Source organism: Larimichthys crocea, chromosome I (genome assembly GCF_000972845.2).
Source record: "Larimichthys crocea isolate SSNF chromosome I, L_crocea_2.0, whole genome shotgun sequence".
In the NCBI taxonomy this organism is placed as follows: Eukaryota; Metazoa; Chordata; class Actinopteri; family Sciaenidae; genus Larimichthys; species Larimichthys crocea.
The window spans coordinates 15,456,617-15,471,190 of record NC_040011.1 but is presented as its reverse complement, the minus strand read 5'-3'; the positions used below and the strand labels follow the sequence as shown (position 1 = coordinate 15,471,190).

The window sequence follows — 14,574 nt, the reverse complement described above, 5'->3', positions numbered from 1 at the left end:
AAACCAAGGACAGAATGCCCATGATGTGTCCTTAAACGTAGCTATGGCCCCAAAAGGAGAAATCCACAATAAAAATATGACAGCTGTATTGATTTTGAATTTTACCAAACATAGGGTACAACTGGAAAATCTCTAAATATGTTTATAACCCTCTCTATTTAAAATCCAAGGCTTAATGCAACAAGAGTAAACAGGAGAAGATGAGGGCAAGTGAGCATGCAAAGAAAGTGAAAATACATGACCTGAGATGCATTTAAGAGCCAAGGCAGATCAAGTAGAGACGTCTTGTTAAAAACAGATTATAGAGTCCAAACAACTTATCATCCATTTCTCGTTTATTTGCTAAGAAATACAAACAATTCAAACACCCTTTCCAAAGCACCATAATGTTAACATTTTCCCAAAGTCCCAAAGTACACATCCATAGAAAAAAAAAAGATATCCTGCAGGGAACGTGAATCAACCCATTTCTCAACACAACTGACCCATGAAAAACAATAAGAATTTGCAAAATACCTTCAAAGTGAGTTTCAACACCTTTTCAACACAGAGGATCTAAGAGATTATGAAATATACAACATATCTGGTTTTAAAAAAGCAGGAAGGAAAGAGGGACAACAAGCTTTACAGTATTTACAAATGTGACATTGTTCTCATTAAAAATATACTGAGATATTTTAATCTCATCTGTGGTATCCAAACAATTAGAAACCAAGCGTGTCACAGATGCTCGAGAAACTCATCGGCTGATAAAATAGTCCGGGTTGTGTTTCGCTCATCAGTTTCTGCAAAAAGGCAAACAACCTCAAAACGAGTGCACCGGGGTAGAATTTTTAAAATATACAAACAATTAGCCAAAGTGACATTCATGTACAGTTCTGTAGTCGACCAAAAAGGTTGGTATACTCAAGAGGGCAATAAAAACTGTCTCCAAAGGTAGGACGCAACATGACTGTCATGGATCTCCTCTATATTTGGAGTGAATGTCACCTACAGCACATGCAAAAGGTGTAAATGAAATGACGATGGTGAGGCAGGGCACAAAATTAGCACCGGCCACCGGCCAAACGCTGGAGAAATATGCAAGACGCTGGAGGATTTGCTTCACTCACCAACCAAACAGAAAAACAATGATGATGTACTGAATGGCTGGTGAATTGAAACTTTCACTAGCCATTTGGCAAGTGGACAAACAAGTTAATTTTGCGCCCTGTCATAACAGATTATATTTTTTATAAAAGTATCAGATTCTAACCATTAAAAAGCCTCTCATCGCTTTGATTAGTCTGATTCTGATAAGCAAAATATAGCAGATCATATTCAAGTTTTTGTCAGAATCTTTGTCACCATTCATAAAAAAAATGAACTGGAGTGTGTTCACCCTCCACATCACCCCTGTCTGCCTGTGCAGACACATTTTGGAGAGCAGTCTGTGTACATTCTGAAACTAATGCGTCTTTGGCAGTGTGTGTTTTGGGGGCTCAGATAACACAGTACGGCTCCATGGGTGTCTGTGTCCCCAGGCAGCAGGGGAAACAGGCTCTGAGGCGCACCCGGAGCTCCTTGTTGAACAGGAAGCTGATGATGGGGTTCGCTCCAGCCTGAGCGAAGCTCATCCACACCGCTGCGGTCAGGTAGAGCTGCGGGACCGGAGCACCCCGCACAAATATTCTCAGGTAGCAGGCGCTTATATAAGGAGCCCAGAGGATAAGGAAGGTCAGTGTGATCATGTAGTACATCTTCCCGATCCGTTTCTCCATCTTAAACTCGTCCAGCACCAGCAGCCTCCTGTTGCCGAGGTGTGAAGCTTGCCTGATGCCCACAAGCGTAGGCGGGGTGGGTCCGCGGCCGAAGCCGGCGATCCAGTTTGCGGCGGCCTGCCCGGTGGCTCCCGGTCCATGGAAGGTCCAGTTCTGGCTGATTGCGGGGACCAGCTGTGCGGGCTTCATCTTGCGGTGATCGTACACGAAGCACAGCATCTTGATGTAAACCACATGGGTCGTCCCCACGATGACAGCCAGCATCAACATGAAGCCCAGGGTGTCGTTCGCCTTCACGTAGCGGTGCTCGAAGATGCACTGCTCCTCCTCGCTGATGAACTTGTAGGTGCCCACGTCGAAAACCGGTGGGAAAGCCATGGCCACTGAGAGAGTCCACACCATGCAGATCACCGCCACGCACGTACAGAGATTCATCCGCTTGTAGTAGAACCTGTGGTGGGCGATCGCCATGTACCGGGTGACGCTGACGCAGAAGAGCAGGAAGGCGACGTGGAAACAGAAGAGCACCGACATGAAGGCGACGATCTTGCAGATGAGCGCGCTGTACGGCCAGGTCGAGTCGCCGCCGATCGATGCCATCACAAAGGGGAAACAGACGGCGGAGCGCACCACGTCCGCCAGGCACAGATCCAGTAGGAAATAGTAGGGCGCCTTGTGCAGCGAGCTGTCCTTCAGCAGCAGCAGCGACAGCGACGCGTTGCCCAGCAGGCTGATGCCCATGATCAGACCCAGAGAGGCAAGCTTGACCGCAGAGGCCGTGGACGCATAGTTCTGTAAGGACGGGCTGCTCCCCCCAAACTCACTTGTGTTCGCCATCTATGCAGCCGAGGTCGAGTGTATCCCCACATCAATTCATCGACTAGCGCTAGTATCCTGGCAGGGCTGAAAGGAAAACAAAATCGAACACGATCCGCCGGGAAAAAGAAAACAACAACAACAAAAAACACTCAGGGATAATATCCACTCAGAAACATCCGTTAACACCGGTTCACATCCATCCCGATGTGCCGTGATCCCCACCGAAAACAAACAAACAAAAAAAGCATTCAGTATTTCTTCTTTTTCTTCTTGTCCTTCATCTCACAAGTGTCCGGTACAAGAACTGTCCCTGCCTGGTGATCCGTTCTCTGCTGAATAGGGGCAGCCCGGTTTGGGTTCATACAGCATCTCGGAAGGGATCCGTTCAGCACACCAGCGCCTCAGAAAATACATCTCAATTTCCACCGATGGCGGAGGTCTCCCGTTCGTCTTGAGAAATAAAAAAACAGACCGTGTTGCGCGGAAGCATGGCGCAATTACGCACCGACAGCCTCACCGGCATCAGGCAGTTAAAGCAGCGGTTTGACATATAAAGAGGGAGGAAAGGTGAAAAATGTTTGGAGGAGCTGAGTGCAGGTTGGGAGCTCGCAGCAGAGGAGGGGAGCGCCATATGGCTCTGTACGGTGGATCTCACACAGCAGCAGCAGCGTCTAGCCTATGCGACGCACGTCCGCTTGCATGTATAGTGAGCAGGCCTGGGATCAGTTCGGAGTCTCATTGCCGGTCCTTGTGTGAAGCAGGGGCTATAGGAAGTCTGCCTATGCGCGCTGATGAGATGCAAATGTGGACAGACTGGCAGAGACTTGCGATGCAAATCTGCGATTATTATACAATGTATGGTCATTTTAGAATTATTCAAAAGGGGGTCAGGCACATTTCATTTTCACACACATATGCACACACACAGAAGCAGCCCATAACATACTGCTGCTCTACTACTAACACCTCTCTCTCAAAATGAGTTCATTACCAGACAAAAATAAAGAAATATATTGGTCAATTATAAAAGAAATAAAATATTCTACCTCTTAACATATTCATTATAACATGTCTACATCATATCAATATATTATATAGTGTCTCAAAAGTAGTTTTTTATGTACTTCTTATACATAATCTGCAAAATAAACTCAGGGCTGAACCCTGCAGATCCTTGTTATGCACTAAACTAAACATCATTGATCCATCCAAAGCAAAAATATCTAGACCACTACTCCAGATCTCCTGTAATCCTCCTCTTTTGAATATTGCACATATGAGGTGCAGTGCACAAGTGACAGCGACCACACAGGATGAGAGCTATCACAGAGCTGTATCTGATGAGGCAGACTGGGGGATGACACAGAGCTAACAGTGTGAGTTCAAATGAGGTAAACAGTTGCATAATCCAGCAGTCGTGTGCAGAGCGGTACCTCAGATGATTATTCTGCAGAGGAAAAGTGGATCTGACAGAGACACAGACATTTGATGCCTTTAAGAGTAATGGCAGGGGATTTGACAAGAAGCTCTAAAACAGCAGAAAGCATTGTGAACTCAGAGAAAGATAAAGTTGTTCTCTTGAAAAGCACCGCCTGACTGCCCTGTGACTTTTCAGGATAAAGATAAAGGTCTTTCAATTTTTTTTTTATAAAATCTTGCTCTCAGCACAACTTGTGTACTTTGAACTCCCCATCATATGACAGGGCTGCACCTGCTGCAGTGATTCACCAGCTCCCCCTGCAGCCAGCTCCAAGCAGCATCATGACACATCAGACATATTAACCCTCACAGACTAATGTGGGCCATGTCAGGAATTAACACTCGAATCAGGACCAAAAAAAAAAAAAGACCAGAGCCCACATTTGTCATGCTTAAGATCAACCCAACATCAGATCAACAGACTCTCCATTTTCCAGGTTTTCATGTATGACCCTGTGACCAAACCTGATCCAATCAAGTCCAGAGTTAAATAAGGATAAGTAAATAATTAAATAAGGATGTTAATCCCAGTGGTTGGTTTCTAGGCAGGTGCAGGTCCAAGAAGGTTAGGCTTACCACTGAACTTAGACACACACAGAAACAGTTATGTTTGGGTATTAGATTAGACATAGTTAACTTTGACATTAAGGTACAGTTATGTTCACAGTAAGGATCTGGCTGGATGGATAACAGCTGGAATTTGTGGGATGTAGATTTATGAAGCTTCTTGTCTGCTTGAGTGCTTAAAAGCACAAACACAACACTGTTATAACACAAATAAAAATATCCAGACACTAATAGGAGCTCTTAAAATAAGTCGCACACATTTGTCTTTCTGTATTCGTGAGCACTGCTCGGCCTGCTAAAGCTCACTGATATGCTCACACACAGATGTCCCTGGGGAAGGGGCTTCAACAACAACAACTGTCTTGTTGGAGCTTGCAAAGTTCTTTTTACCAAAGTGCCCTAAAACACGCACCAGGGGGCTTGAGACTGAAGAGAGTGAAATGAGATGATGCTTCACTCAGAGCAACAAACAGCAGGCTTCATCACTCTCTCTTGGTTCTCTGGCAAGGCATGCTTAATATTTTGGTAAGATTAATGCAATTCTCAGGCTCACTGAGGTCTATCAGCACAAAATGTCTACACTAAAAGCCAAATTGTTCTCTCTTAGCGGGCTGACAGATAAATTTCAGTTAAACCAGACACTGAACAACCTCTCCTCTCCCTGGTGGCATGCCTTCTGAGACTGTTTTTCTGCACAACACGACTTTTTCAGGAAGCAGTTTCATTATATATTACATTATGCTTAACAAAATGAATGAACTATTCTCCTCTCTGGACACTGTCGTCCAGGTTAGCTTCTCTTCCATGGGTAGAAATGGACAGTCCGGTTGCTTGCTAAGATATTAAATAATTAATTTTAATGAATAAATAAAAAACCTCCATAACAATAAAATTGTTATCTAGCTATCTAAACGGCTGCAGCTGAGCCTGAAGACAGACGACTTCTGGTCAAGACACATGCAACTAAAAGCCATTTTGCAATGAAACGAAAAAGAAACTCTTGTTTCTTTGGAAGGTGGGTGTTCACTAATGGCCAACGGGACGGGGCTGAGCCCATATTCCTTCTCGAAATTCCAACTGACCTTTCTGAGAGTTCTGCGTCAGCTGTGTGTCCTACTGGATTTGCTGAACCATCACCCAGAAGAGAAGATACTGTTGGTGAGGGGAAGTCTCATGTATCAAGGTTACTGCAAATACTCTGCTAGTACCAGTCCTCTCTTGGAGCTGCAAACAATAATAATAATAATAAGAAGAAAAAAATAATAATAATAGATTTAATTTATAATGCACTTTACATTTGAAGCAAATCTCAAAGTGCTATAATACACACAAGTAATACGCGCAGACAAAGCAACAAATACAGTATATCACAACAAAGAAATTAGGTTAAAAACAATATGATTTGGAAAAAACGGAAAGTCCTTTTTTAAAACTTTCAAGGGTCTGTGATGCCCTCAGATGGTCAGGAAGGGCATTCAATGGTATGCAGGGAAATGTAATATTGATAAATATAAGTAGGGTTCAATCTTAAAATCATGAGAAGAATAATGGAGACAAAATGAACTTTATTGGCCAAGTAGACAGACATCTGACCTTGTTTGTCTCTCAGTGTAGACACATGACCGAGGACAGAAACGCAGGCAGACAACAAAGATAAAAGGAAAGTTATTATATACAGGAAAGTAGATATAAAATATGATATGGTATGAAAGCAAATATCAGCCGATATCATATACAGGTCAAGCTATGATATTGACCTACAGATCAAATTATGTACAGAGACTTTCCAGTGAGCCAACATGATCCACAGCAGTAGCATGACCCTGTTTGACCTGAATTAGTGCCACTGGTAACAGAACCTATGGTGACCTAAACGAGCAAAAGTAACCTACATTTAAACTCCAACTTGCACTAGACATACAGTGATAAACAACCACAGCAGTTGTAGTTTGCTTTATATGACCACTTAGTCCAACACATGTATTTGTGTGGGACCAGTTATCCAGTCTGTTTCCATGATGGAGTGAGATGTTGCTGGGGGTTTGTGTGTCTCAGAAAAAGCGGTCAGAGTGAGGTGTCTCGCCGTTTTTCCAGCTCTCTCTCTGGGACGGACCAACTGCGACGTTTCTGCCCAGTGACGCAGATACGTCAGCAGTCGGTAGGCGGAAAAGCGGCTGCGGTGTGTGTGTGTATGTGTGTGTCTGTATCTGGAGATAAAGGCAAACCGGGTGTTTTTAATAAGGACGTTCATACGGAGGATATAAACAAACATTCAGCCTGTTAGCCTGCTCCAATGGCGGTCCCTGCGGCTCAGACAGACGTACAGATGGACAGAGGCGCGCTGAGCGGACAGACAGTTTCCTCCGAGAACAACATTGACATCGACGAGAAAGAGTTGGAGAATATCACAAAGAAACACCGACAGGACGAGGCGACGACGCTGCCTCTGCACTCACCTTGGACGTTTTGGCTGGACAGGTAACGTTTGTGCCGTCTTCCCGCCTTTGTCCGTGACTTCACAGAGTCGGGACGAGCGGGGAATGATGGAGGAAAAATGATCAGTGAAGGCCACAGCTTTCCACAGGCCTCCGGGAGCGGAGGTAGCGGGAGAGGGTTTGCGTTTAACCCCGCCGTGTTGTGCGGACGAAACCCGCGTCTGCCCCCGGAAAAGTTAGCTCTTCCCCGGTTATGTAGTTGTCCAAGGTAACGACTCGTTAACGCTACACCGTGTTAGGACGTGTTGTTATTTTGTTGGAGTTAGTTTAGCTGTGTTTCCCAGCAGGGCAGCCTGACAGGCTTTGAGGGGGAACTCAGTTCACTTTGAGAGATTTCTAAAAAAGTAGCACAGTTTTCCAATGAGCAGATATGTAACCAAGGCTAGTTTAGTCTGATGCCGAGCCGTGCTATATTTCTGACCTTGCTTTTTCCAGTCAAAATACAGTGCTCGGTCCAAAGTGTTTCAGTTGCATGCATGGTCTGTCCTCTTTATGAGAGGAATGCTCTGTTTAATGTTCAGCCATGTTTACTGTGTTGATTGTTTTATGTTTTGCCATGGACCAAAGGTTCCCACAGTTTGGATCACCCCCCCTCCCCTGCAGTACATCTGCGCACCCCCTAAGGGTCACAGACCACTGCCCTAAAACATTTAAAATGACTGAATCAATGAATGAATTAGCAACATTTAAAAAAAGAATAAAAATCATCACATGAACATGTTTGGGTCTGAAGATGGCACGCGGGGCTTTTAGTGCTTTAATCATGACTGAACAGTTAATTGAACAATAATCATAAATGAATCAAGACAGATCAGCGTCTGCAGAGTTTAAGTCCCTGTGGTCGTGTCGTTAGGGCTGTGCAATCAAAAACTATAATGGGATATGATTTCTGATCCTGCATGTGTGCATAAAGGAGTCATTGTTTTAAAAAAGGTAGAAATGAGGAATGCGACCCAGCCGCCCTGAAAGGCTGCTCTCCATGAGCCATTAACCTACTTATCAACTTGTATACAATGTGTGCAAGTAATTGCTGTTAATTACCGTACGCACTCATTAGACTAGATTAGCTGCCTCGAAAAAACTTGAACCCTGAAACCTGACCCTGTTGTGTGTGTGTGTGTTGTGTGTGTGTGAGCAGCACAGTCGGTGTGTTTCCCTCCTTGTGTCTGTCACCGTGTCATCACTGTGGACTCAGAGACTCTCCACTTGTCTTCACTCGCAGGTCATTACCGGGCACGACGGCCGCAGAATGTGAATCCAACCTGAAGAAGATCTACACGGTGCAAAGCGTTCAGGTGAGACCTGGCAGCAGAGTGATCGAGAGTGTGACCTGGCTTGGAGTTCATTCTGCCTTCTTTGATGGAAGACAATAAGCATTTCCTTGGCACTTAGAGCTGCAGCGGGGACGGGGGGTGTAGGGGAAATGATCTGTTTAGTCACAAAGCATGAACATGTCGTGCACGGCTTATTGACGGCAGGTTACATCAGATTTTTCTTGTGAAACTCAACCAGCTTCGGACTGTTGCTGCCGTTACTGCAAACGGCAAAGTTCTTGTTGAGTAACATATTGTCATGTGGTAAAAGTGACTGATTAGTCTGACACACTGTACGCTCTGACGGCTTGTATTACATTAAGGGAAAGTCATTGTTTTGGTTTGATGGGGACATGAGAGTCACAATGCACAGATATGTTAATATGAAGATGTGCCTCACAACGGCCTCATTTAAACGAGTTGAGCACAGAAGTGAAAGAGTCGTATAGTTTCAGTTTGAATAAGCCGAAACACACATAAACTCTCAGATTACATGTAAGCAAAGTTTTGTTTATTTACCTGTTTATTCCAAGGATCCCTACTAGCTGAAGCCATGTCCTTCCTGCAGCCCACACATTTCCTACAACACATGACACGTTATATAATAAACATTTATGTCATTAATATACAGAAAAGTGACAGTAAAGCTCACATTCATAAACCGGTCCAAACTGTACATACATTTAGATAGAGTTCTAAGGTTCTAGATGGTTTAGCAGTGAAGAAAATCAATGTAGGTGATGATTAAAAAGAATGAGTATAAACAACTCATAACACATAGCACACAGTTATACCTACGCCTATTCGCTCTGTCATCTGCATGATCTGCATATTCATTAGGTCGATTTAAGGGCTGAGGTGTTCCAGTTTGGTGCTCTGGAAAAGTTTGTATATATATATATATATATAACCACCTCTAACCTCCCCACAAATTTACAAAGTGCCTCACACATAAGAAAATATGAAGTTTGTAAAACACGGCACGGTGAGACAGGGCTGGAGGTTTCTAAATTAGTGCACTGTGTGGTTCCAGGGAAGGCTGCCATCTCAATCAGCTGTAACGAAACCAAGAAATACCCTAACAAGCGGAGTGTGATATAAGCGGCCTTATGTTTGATGTGTGAAAATACAAAACAACAGTTAAAATGCTTTGCTTTAAGCGTGGCAGCTCTTTTTTGGATTTGGCTTTATTGTCATGTAAACAGTAACAGTGTTGTAGACAAAGCAAACACAAAGTGCATAAAGTTATTGTGTGGCTGTAACAGTGACTTTTAGGAAGGAGCCCGCTCTCTCCGACGTGTTGTAGGTATTACCTGTGCGCTCTCCTGTTTGCAGATGTTCTGGAGTGTATACAACAACATCCCTCCGGTCACAGCCCTGCCTTTGAGATGTAGCTATCACTTAATGCGTGGAGAACGGAGGCCACTGTGGTGAGTTTATTCTTAATTTTATTATTATTATTATTATTATTATATTATGATATCATCTCTTAACACTGCGTAAGGCAGATTCTGACTGAGTAACTGTAATGTAATGTAATAACTTTAATAGACATTATCCTCCAGCTGCACTGAACATAATTACAACTCATCACCCACTCAGCTCGGAAGGGATGTAAAATATATTCAAGTATGTCATAAAAGATGCATTATTTTGGAATCATAACATAGTTATTATAAGAGCATCAGTTAAATATGTTACATAATATTTTGGCATATATTGATATATTAAAGAATAATCATAGGGCATAATATTTGTGGAATTATAATAAAGCTTTTGTTTAAACCCACCATGAAAATGATTTAGTTTTCATTCTAATAAGAGTCGCTGCAACTCGTCCACTGTTATACCGTGAGACCAGGATATTTTCTGAGACTACTACTGAGATTGAAAATACTCTTTCAACCGTGAAGAAAATGCATTCAACATGATTGACAGACCTCAATTGCAGTTTGTTGAGTAAGGCTGTATTCAGACCAGATCAGAAAATGTAAAAGCTGTAATGTAAATGCATACATGAAATAAACCAGGCCAGAATAATGTGAGAGTATCATAGTTTAGTCCATGAACTCCGCCTGGATAACAGCCGGTTTCCGTGACATTTCAGGCTGGCTGTGGAGGAGTTTGACTGCGCTGATCGTTGTATTGACCGCTGCAGCGTGACATCGTTAGATGAATCTAGCTCAGCTTCTGTGCTGTAGGTCGTTGCATTGCTGCGGCTGCTGCTGCAGTCCAAACTCAGTACTCCCATTCAAATGATTTGGGGAAAATCAGCATTTTTGCTGCAGGTGTTTGTGACATGAACAGATTTTATGACCCATTCTCATGAAGGTTTTTGTATCGTGATAACTTGTTCCATCATCCAATATTAATCTGTATGTCTGTTGAATGAAGTCAAATGTATATTTAAATCTGATCACTGGGTTCAGGCTGTGTAATATAGCAAACAATTATTCTTTTAATCTATTACACCAACAGGGAAGAAGAAAGCAATGCAAAAGGAGGAGTATGGAAGATGAAAATACCAAAAGAAAGCGCTGTAGGTGTTGTGCTCCACTACGTGCACTAATGTCACATAAAGTTGATGATAATAATTACATAAATAATGATTAATTAACTCCTCTGTGGTCATCTTGTTTCAGTCTGCAGTTTGGAAAGAATTGTTACTTGCTACTATTGGGGAGCAGTTTGCAGATTACTGTGCCTCAGGTAAGTGCAACATGTTTGTGTTGTCAGGAGAAGATATATTCATCCTCGGTGGAGAGGAAAAAAGTATTTTTTGCCAACACAGCAATTGCATTAATGAGCATTTGTTTACTCTCTGTTTGTCTTCCAGACGACGAGGTTGTTGGCGTCAGTGTTAGCGTTCGAGATCGGGAAGACGTTGTACAAATCTGGAATAGAGATGCATCTCTTGCTAACGAAGCAAATATCTTGGGGAAAGTCTACGAGCTCCTCCCTTCCATATCTTTTAAAGCTGTTTTTTATAAGTGTAAGTATGGCCTTTTTTTTTGTACTTTAGCTTTTGGATTTAGAAATGAAGATGAGCTTTACAGATGCCCTGCCAGACACGATTGCGTAAAAGTCAGGCATCAGTACTGTGGATTCAGCTGTGCACATTTGAAGGACAAGGCTCCAACCGAAGCATGTAAGCATGCCAGAGGATGATTTAAGGAGGATACGTGGCCGCAGGCTGATCAGGGCTGCACTCATGCTGTGAAAGGCATCGTATGCCTTCATATCTGCACACTCACATAGGCTAGTCCTGTTACTACATGTTAAGTATTTGTTCCCAAAATTAGCACGAGCTACTGCTTAAACTGCTGAGATTGTATTGTCTGAATGCTTTACCTGCGGGGCAGAGAAGGTGTTTGTTGACTCTACCAGTTCCATTAAAACAATGCATGTAAACTGATAATCTCAAATGCTAACAGGAGGGTTTATACTCACCATGAATCCCTTTTGGCTTTTGCAGCTCACATGGAACATCATGCCTTTGAAGGAGGACGCTCAAGACATTAGATTGTAACGCACTTTTATTTGAATTTTAACCTGAACTCTGTACCTGCCTTATCGCAAAGGCCCCATCCACAACCTAATCAAGGATATTATTTTGCATTCAACGAGGAAATGTTATCAATATATTTTTATAACTTTCAACGACTGATGCCTTGTTTCATTTTGGCGTACAGCTCTAAACTCTTCAGAGAATGTGTATATCCAGCAGAAATCCCATCCAGAGTTCATTAGTTCATGTCGGGTTTTGACTCTGTGCTATACTGAACTGCACTGTCATTGCCCTGCTTTCTGCACGGCACGTGGACTTCGATTTATACCTGGTGTTGAGGTAGCAGCTACATAATCTAGTGTGTTTTAACCCTTCGATTATGTATGATATCTCAGTTCATATCATGTTTTTCATTAAGTCAGCTCACTCGGTGCCAAAGCACTTTTTTGCCGGCGTTTGTAAATGTCCCATTTGGTTTCTCGAGACTTGTACCAACTGTACGTCGAACTTAAATCAGGGTAACACTTGGAAGTATTGCACATGGCTGCCTATTCCAATCATTAGTTAGAGTTATCACAGATGTGGCCCTTTTTTATTATTTCTAATAGTTTTATTCACAGAGCAAAGCCCATCCTGAAAGGTGCCTCTTTGGATGTTCTCAGCCATCTCTCTCCGTACACGTACTGAAAATAGACCCTGTGCTCTGCCCTAAATGGAGTCATGGATTGTTTAGTGTATTACTCTGAAGAGATACTGCACATTTTTGTGCTTAACTAGTGGTGCTCTTTAGTACTTGTCTGTGCTTGTTCCTCTACCACTGAATCTAGTTTGCTTACTGAACTGTGTCCTTCTAATCATAACACCATAGAGAAAAATGCAGCATTATTTGCTTTAAAGTAACAGGAGGTCACGCTATTCCCATATCCAGCGTGATTTGTAGACACAACATATCATGATCTGATCTCATTAGAAAAAGTCAAAATAGACTTTGAATAGATTTTAATAGTCAATGTAGACTGCTGCTTCACATACACTTTAAACTAGACGTAACACTGACCTCAGCTATGTGATCATGTCCATAATGATAAGAAGCACCACTGCTCATAGAGAAAATAGAAAAATGTATTTTTCTATCAGATCCCTTTACGAATCATCACCCGGTCGGAGTTCCCGTCACTAACACAGTTAACATGCTTTTGATTTATTGCAGTGCAGACTACAGCAAACTGAATGCTTGTGGTATTATTATCACACCACTTTTATAGATCAACTTTGGATTGGTTGATAAGTTAGTTATAAGGGGACGATATTTCCTTTGTAAACATGATTTTTTGCAGTGACATGGACAAAGTCAATAAAAAAGAAAATCCAAGTATCATCTGTGTTCTTTCTTTCACAGCACAGTCACCACTGACAGATGTATGTTGAAAGAACAGTGTTGCTATTCTGGTATGTGTATTAATATCTCATCTTTCACTCGTGCCGACAGTTTAGTGCTGACTCATCACATTTAATTGTAGCACTTGCACAGACTTTCTGGTTTGTGTTCTGGGAAAATATGTTTCAATGAAACATTGTAAATGTCAGAAAAGCAGTGAAAAGTGGCTCGGCAATTAAGGTAGGTTCCTCAATTTACAGTGAAGTCAAGATTTTTATAACTTGTCTTTCATTTGTGACTGTTCAAACCACTTTTGTTTGCTCATTGTGTTAGTACACCGTTTCACAGCTGACATTTTGACTTGTTCTAATTATTACTAATAACATTATTGATGGCTCCTTTCTGTTAATAAATCTTGATAATGTGACAGCATGCCCAAAACTTTAAAACAGATTAGCCATTATTCATCATTTTTCTACTGTCACATTAAAGCTGAATTATTAATATTTAAAAAGATATATATATGTGTATCTTCCTTATGTGCTGCCTGCTCTCTTGATATTTTCAAATCAAACTCTGTGAATGAATTATGGGTTAATTTCAATGTCATTGTTGGAACAGCGGACAGACTATAGTTTATTTTGCTTTTTGTCAAGTTGACTGAGTTTGAATAAAGTGTTATGGTGTTATGATGATCTGTGAGGTAAAGGTTTGGTGAAATAAAACTATATACAGTTATGTGACTGCTGTTTCTGGTTAAACAAAAAAGCATCTTACTTCTTCATACCCCAATATCTGGTCGTAACACATCTGCTCTACTCTTTCACAAAAAGGTCAATCTCTGTAGGGAGATATATGGATTATGTTGCAGCCAGTCTCTTTGTTACTCACTATAACACAAAAACATGGGACAAAATGGTCCAGGTCAAAAAAAGTTCCCCTTTAACATAATTAATTTGAATATTCAAGCAGAACTGAGTTTAGTTTCCTTCCATTTTATTGTAGCCTGCTGAATGTATGGCCCTGACGCAGAACTTCAGACCATGACTATTAATGATTTCCTAATCCTGGATGTTTAAAACCAGTTTAGTTGCTTCAGTGAGTAATTACTTTTTATTGATTCTGAAAAAACAATAATAAAAGTGCTGTGTGTTAAGACTGTCGTTGTTGGCTTGTTCTAGAGTCTCTCTCTTGACTTGGACTTGTCTGTGCTCAGTCTCACACTGGGCTGGTTTTGACAGGCCTGATTGTTCTC

The 14,574-nt window shown here is 42.0% G+C and overlaps 2 protein-coding genes across 2 annotated transcripts; one reads left to right on the top strand and one right to left on the bottom strand.

Moving 5' to 3' along the window:
- Positions 1–317: 317 nt before the first annotated feature.
- Positions 318–4,794, bottom strand: gpr27 (G protein-coupled receptor 27). Its single transcript, XM_010734947.3, has one exon. The coding sequence runs from the start codon at positions 2,595–2,597 to the stop codon at positions 1,482–1,484; it is 1,116 nt and encodes a 371-aa protein (XP_010733249.1). The 5' UTR covers positions 2,598–4,794; the 3' UTR covers positions 318–1,481.
- A 1,936-nt stretch (positions 4,795–6,730) lies between these two features.
- LOC104922192 (eukaryotic translation initiation factor 4E type 3) lies at positions 6,731–13,303 on the top strand. The gene is made up of 7 exons (XM_010734948.3): positions 6,731–7,103; positions 8,343–8,415; positions 9,769–9,863; positions 10,912–10,972; positions 11,076–11,142; positions 11,270–11,425; positions 11,909–13,303. The coding sequence occupies exons 1-7, from the start codon at positions 6,919–6,921 to the stop codon at positions 11,953–11,955; spliced, it is 684 nt and encodes a 227-aa protein (XP_010733250.2). The 5' UTR covers positions 6,731–6,918; the 3' UTR covers positions 11,956–13,303.
- Positions 13,304–14,574: the final 1,271 nt, after the last annotated feature.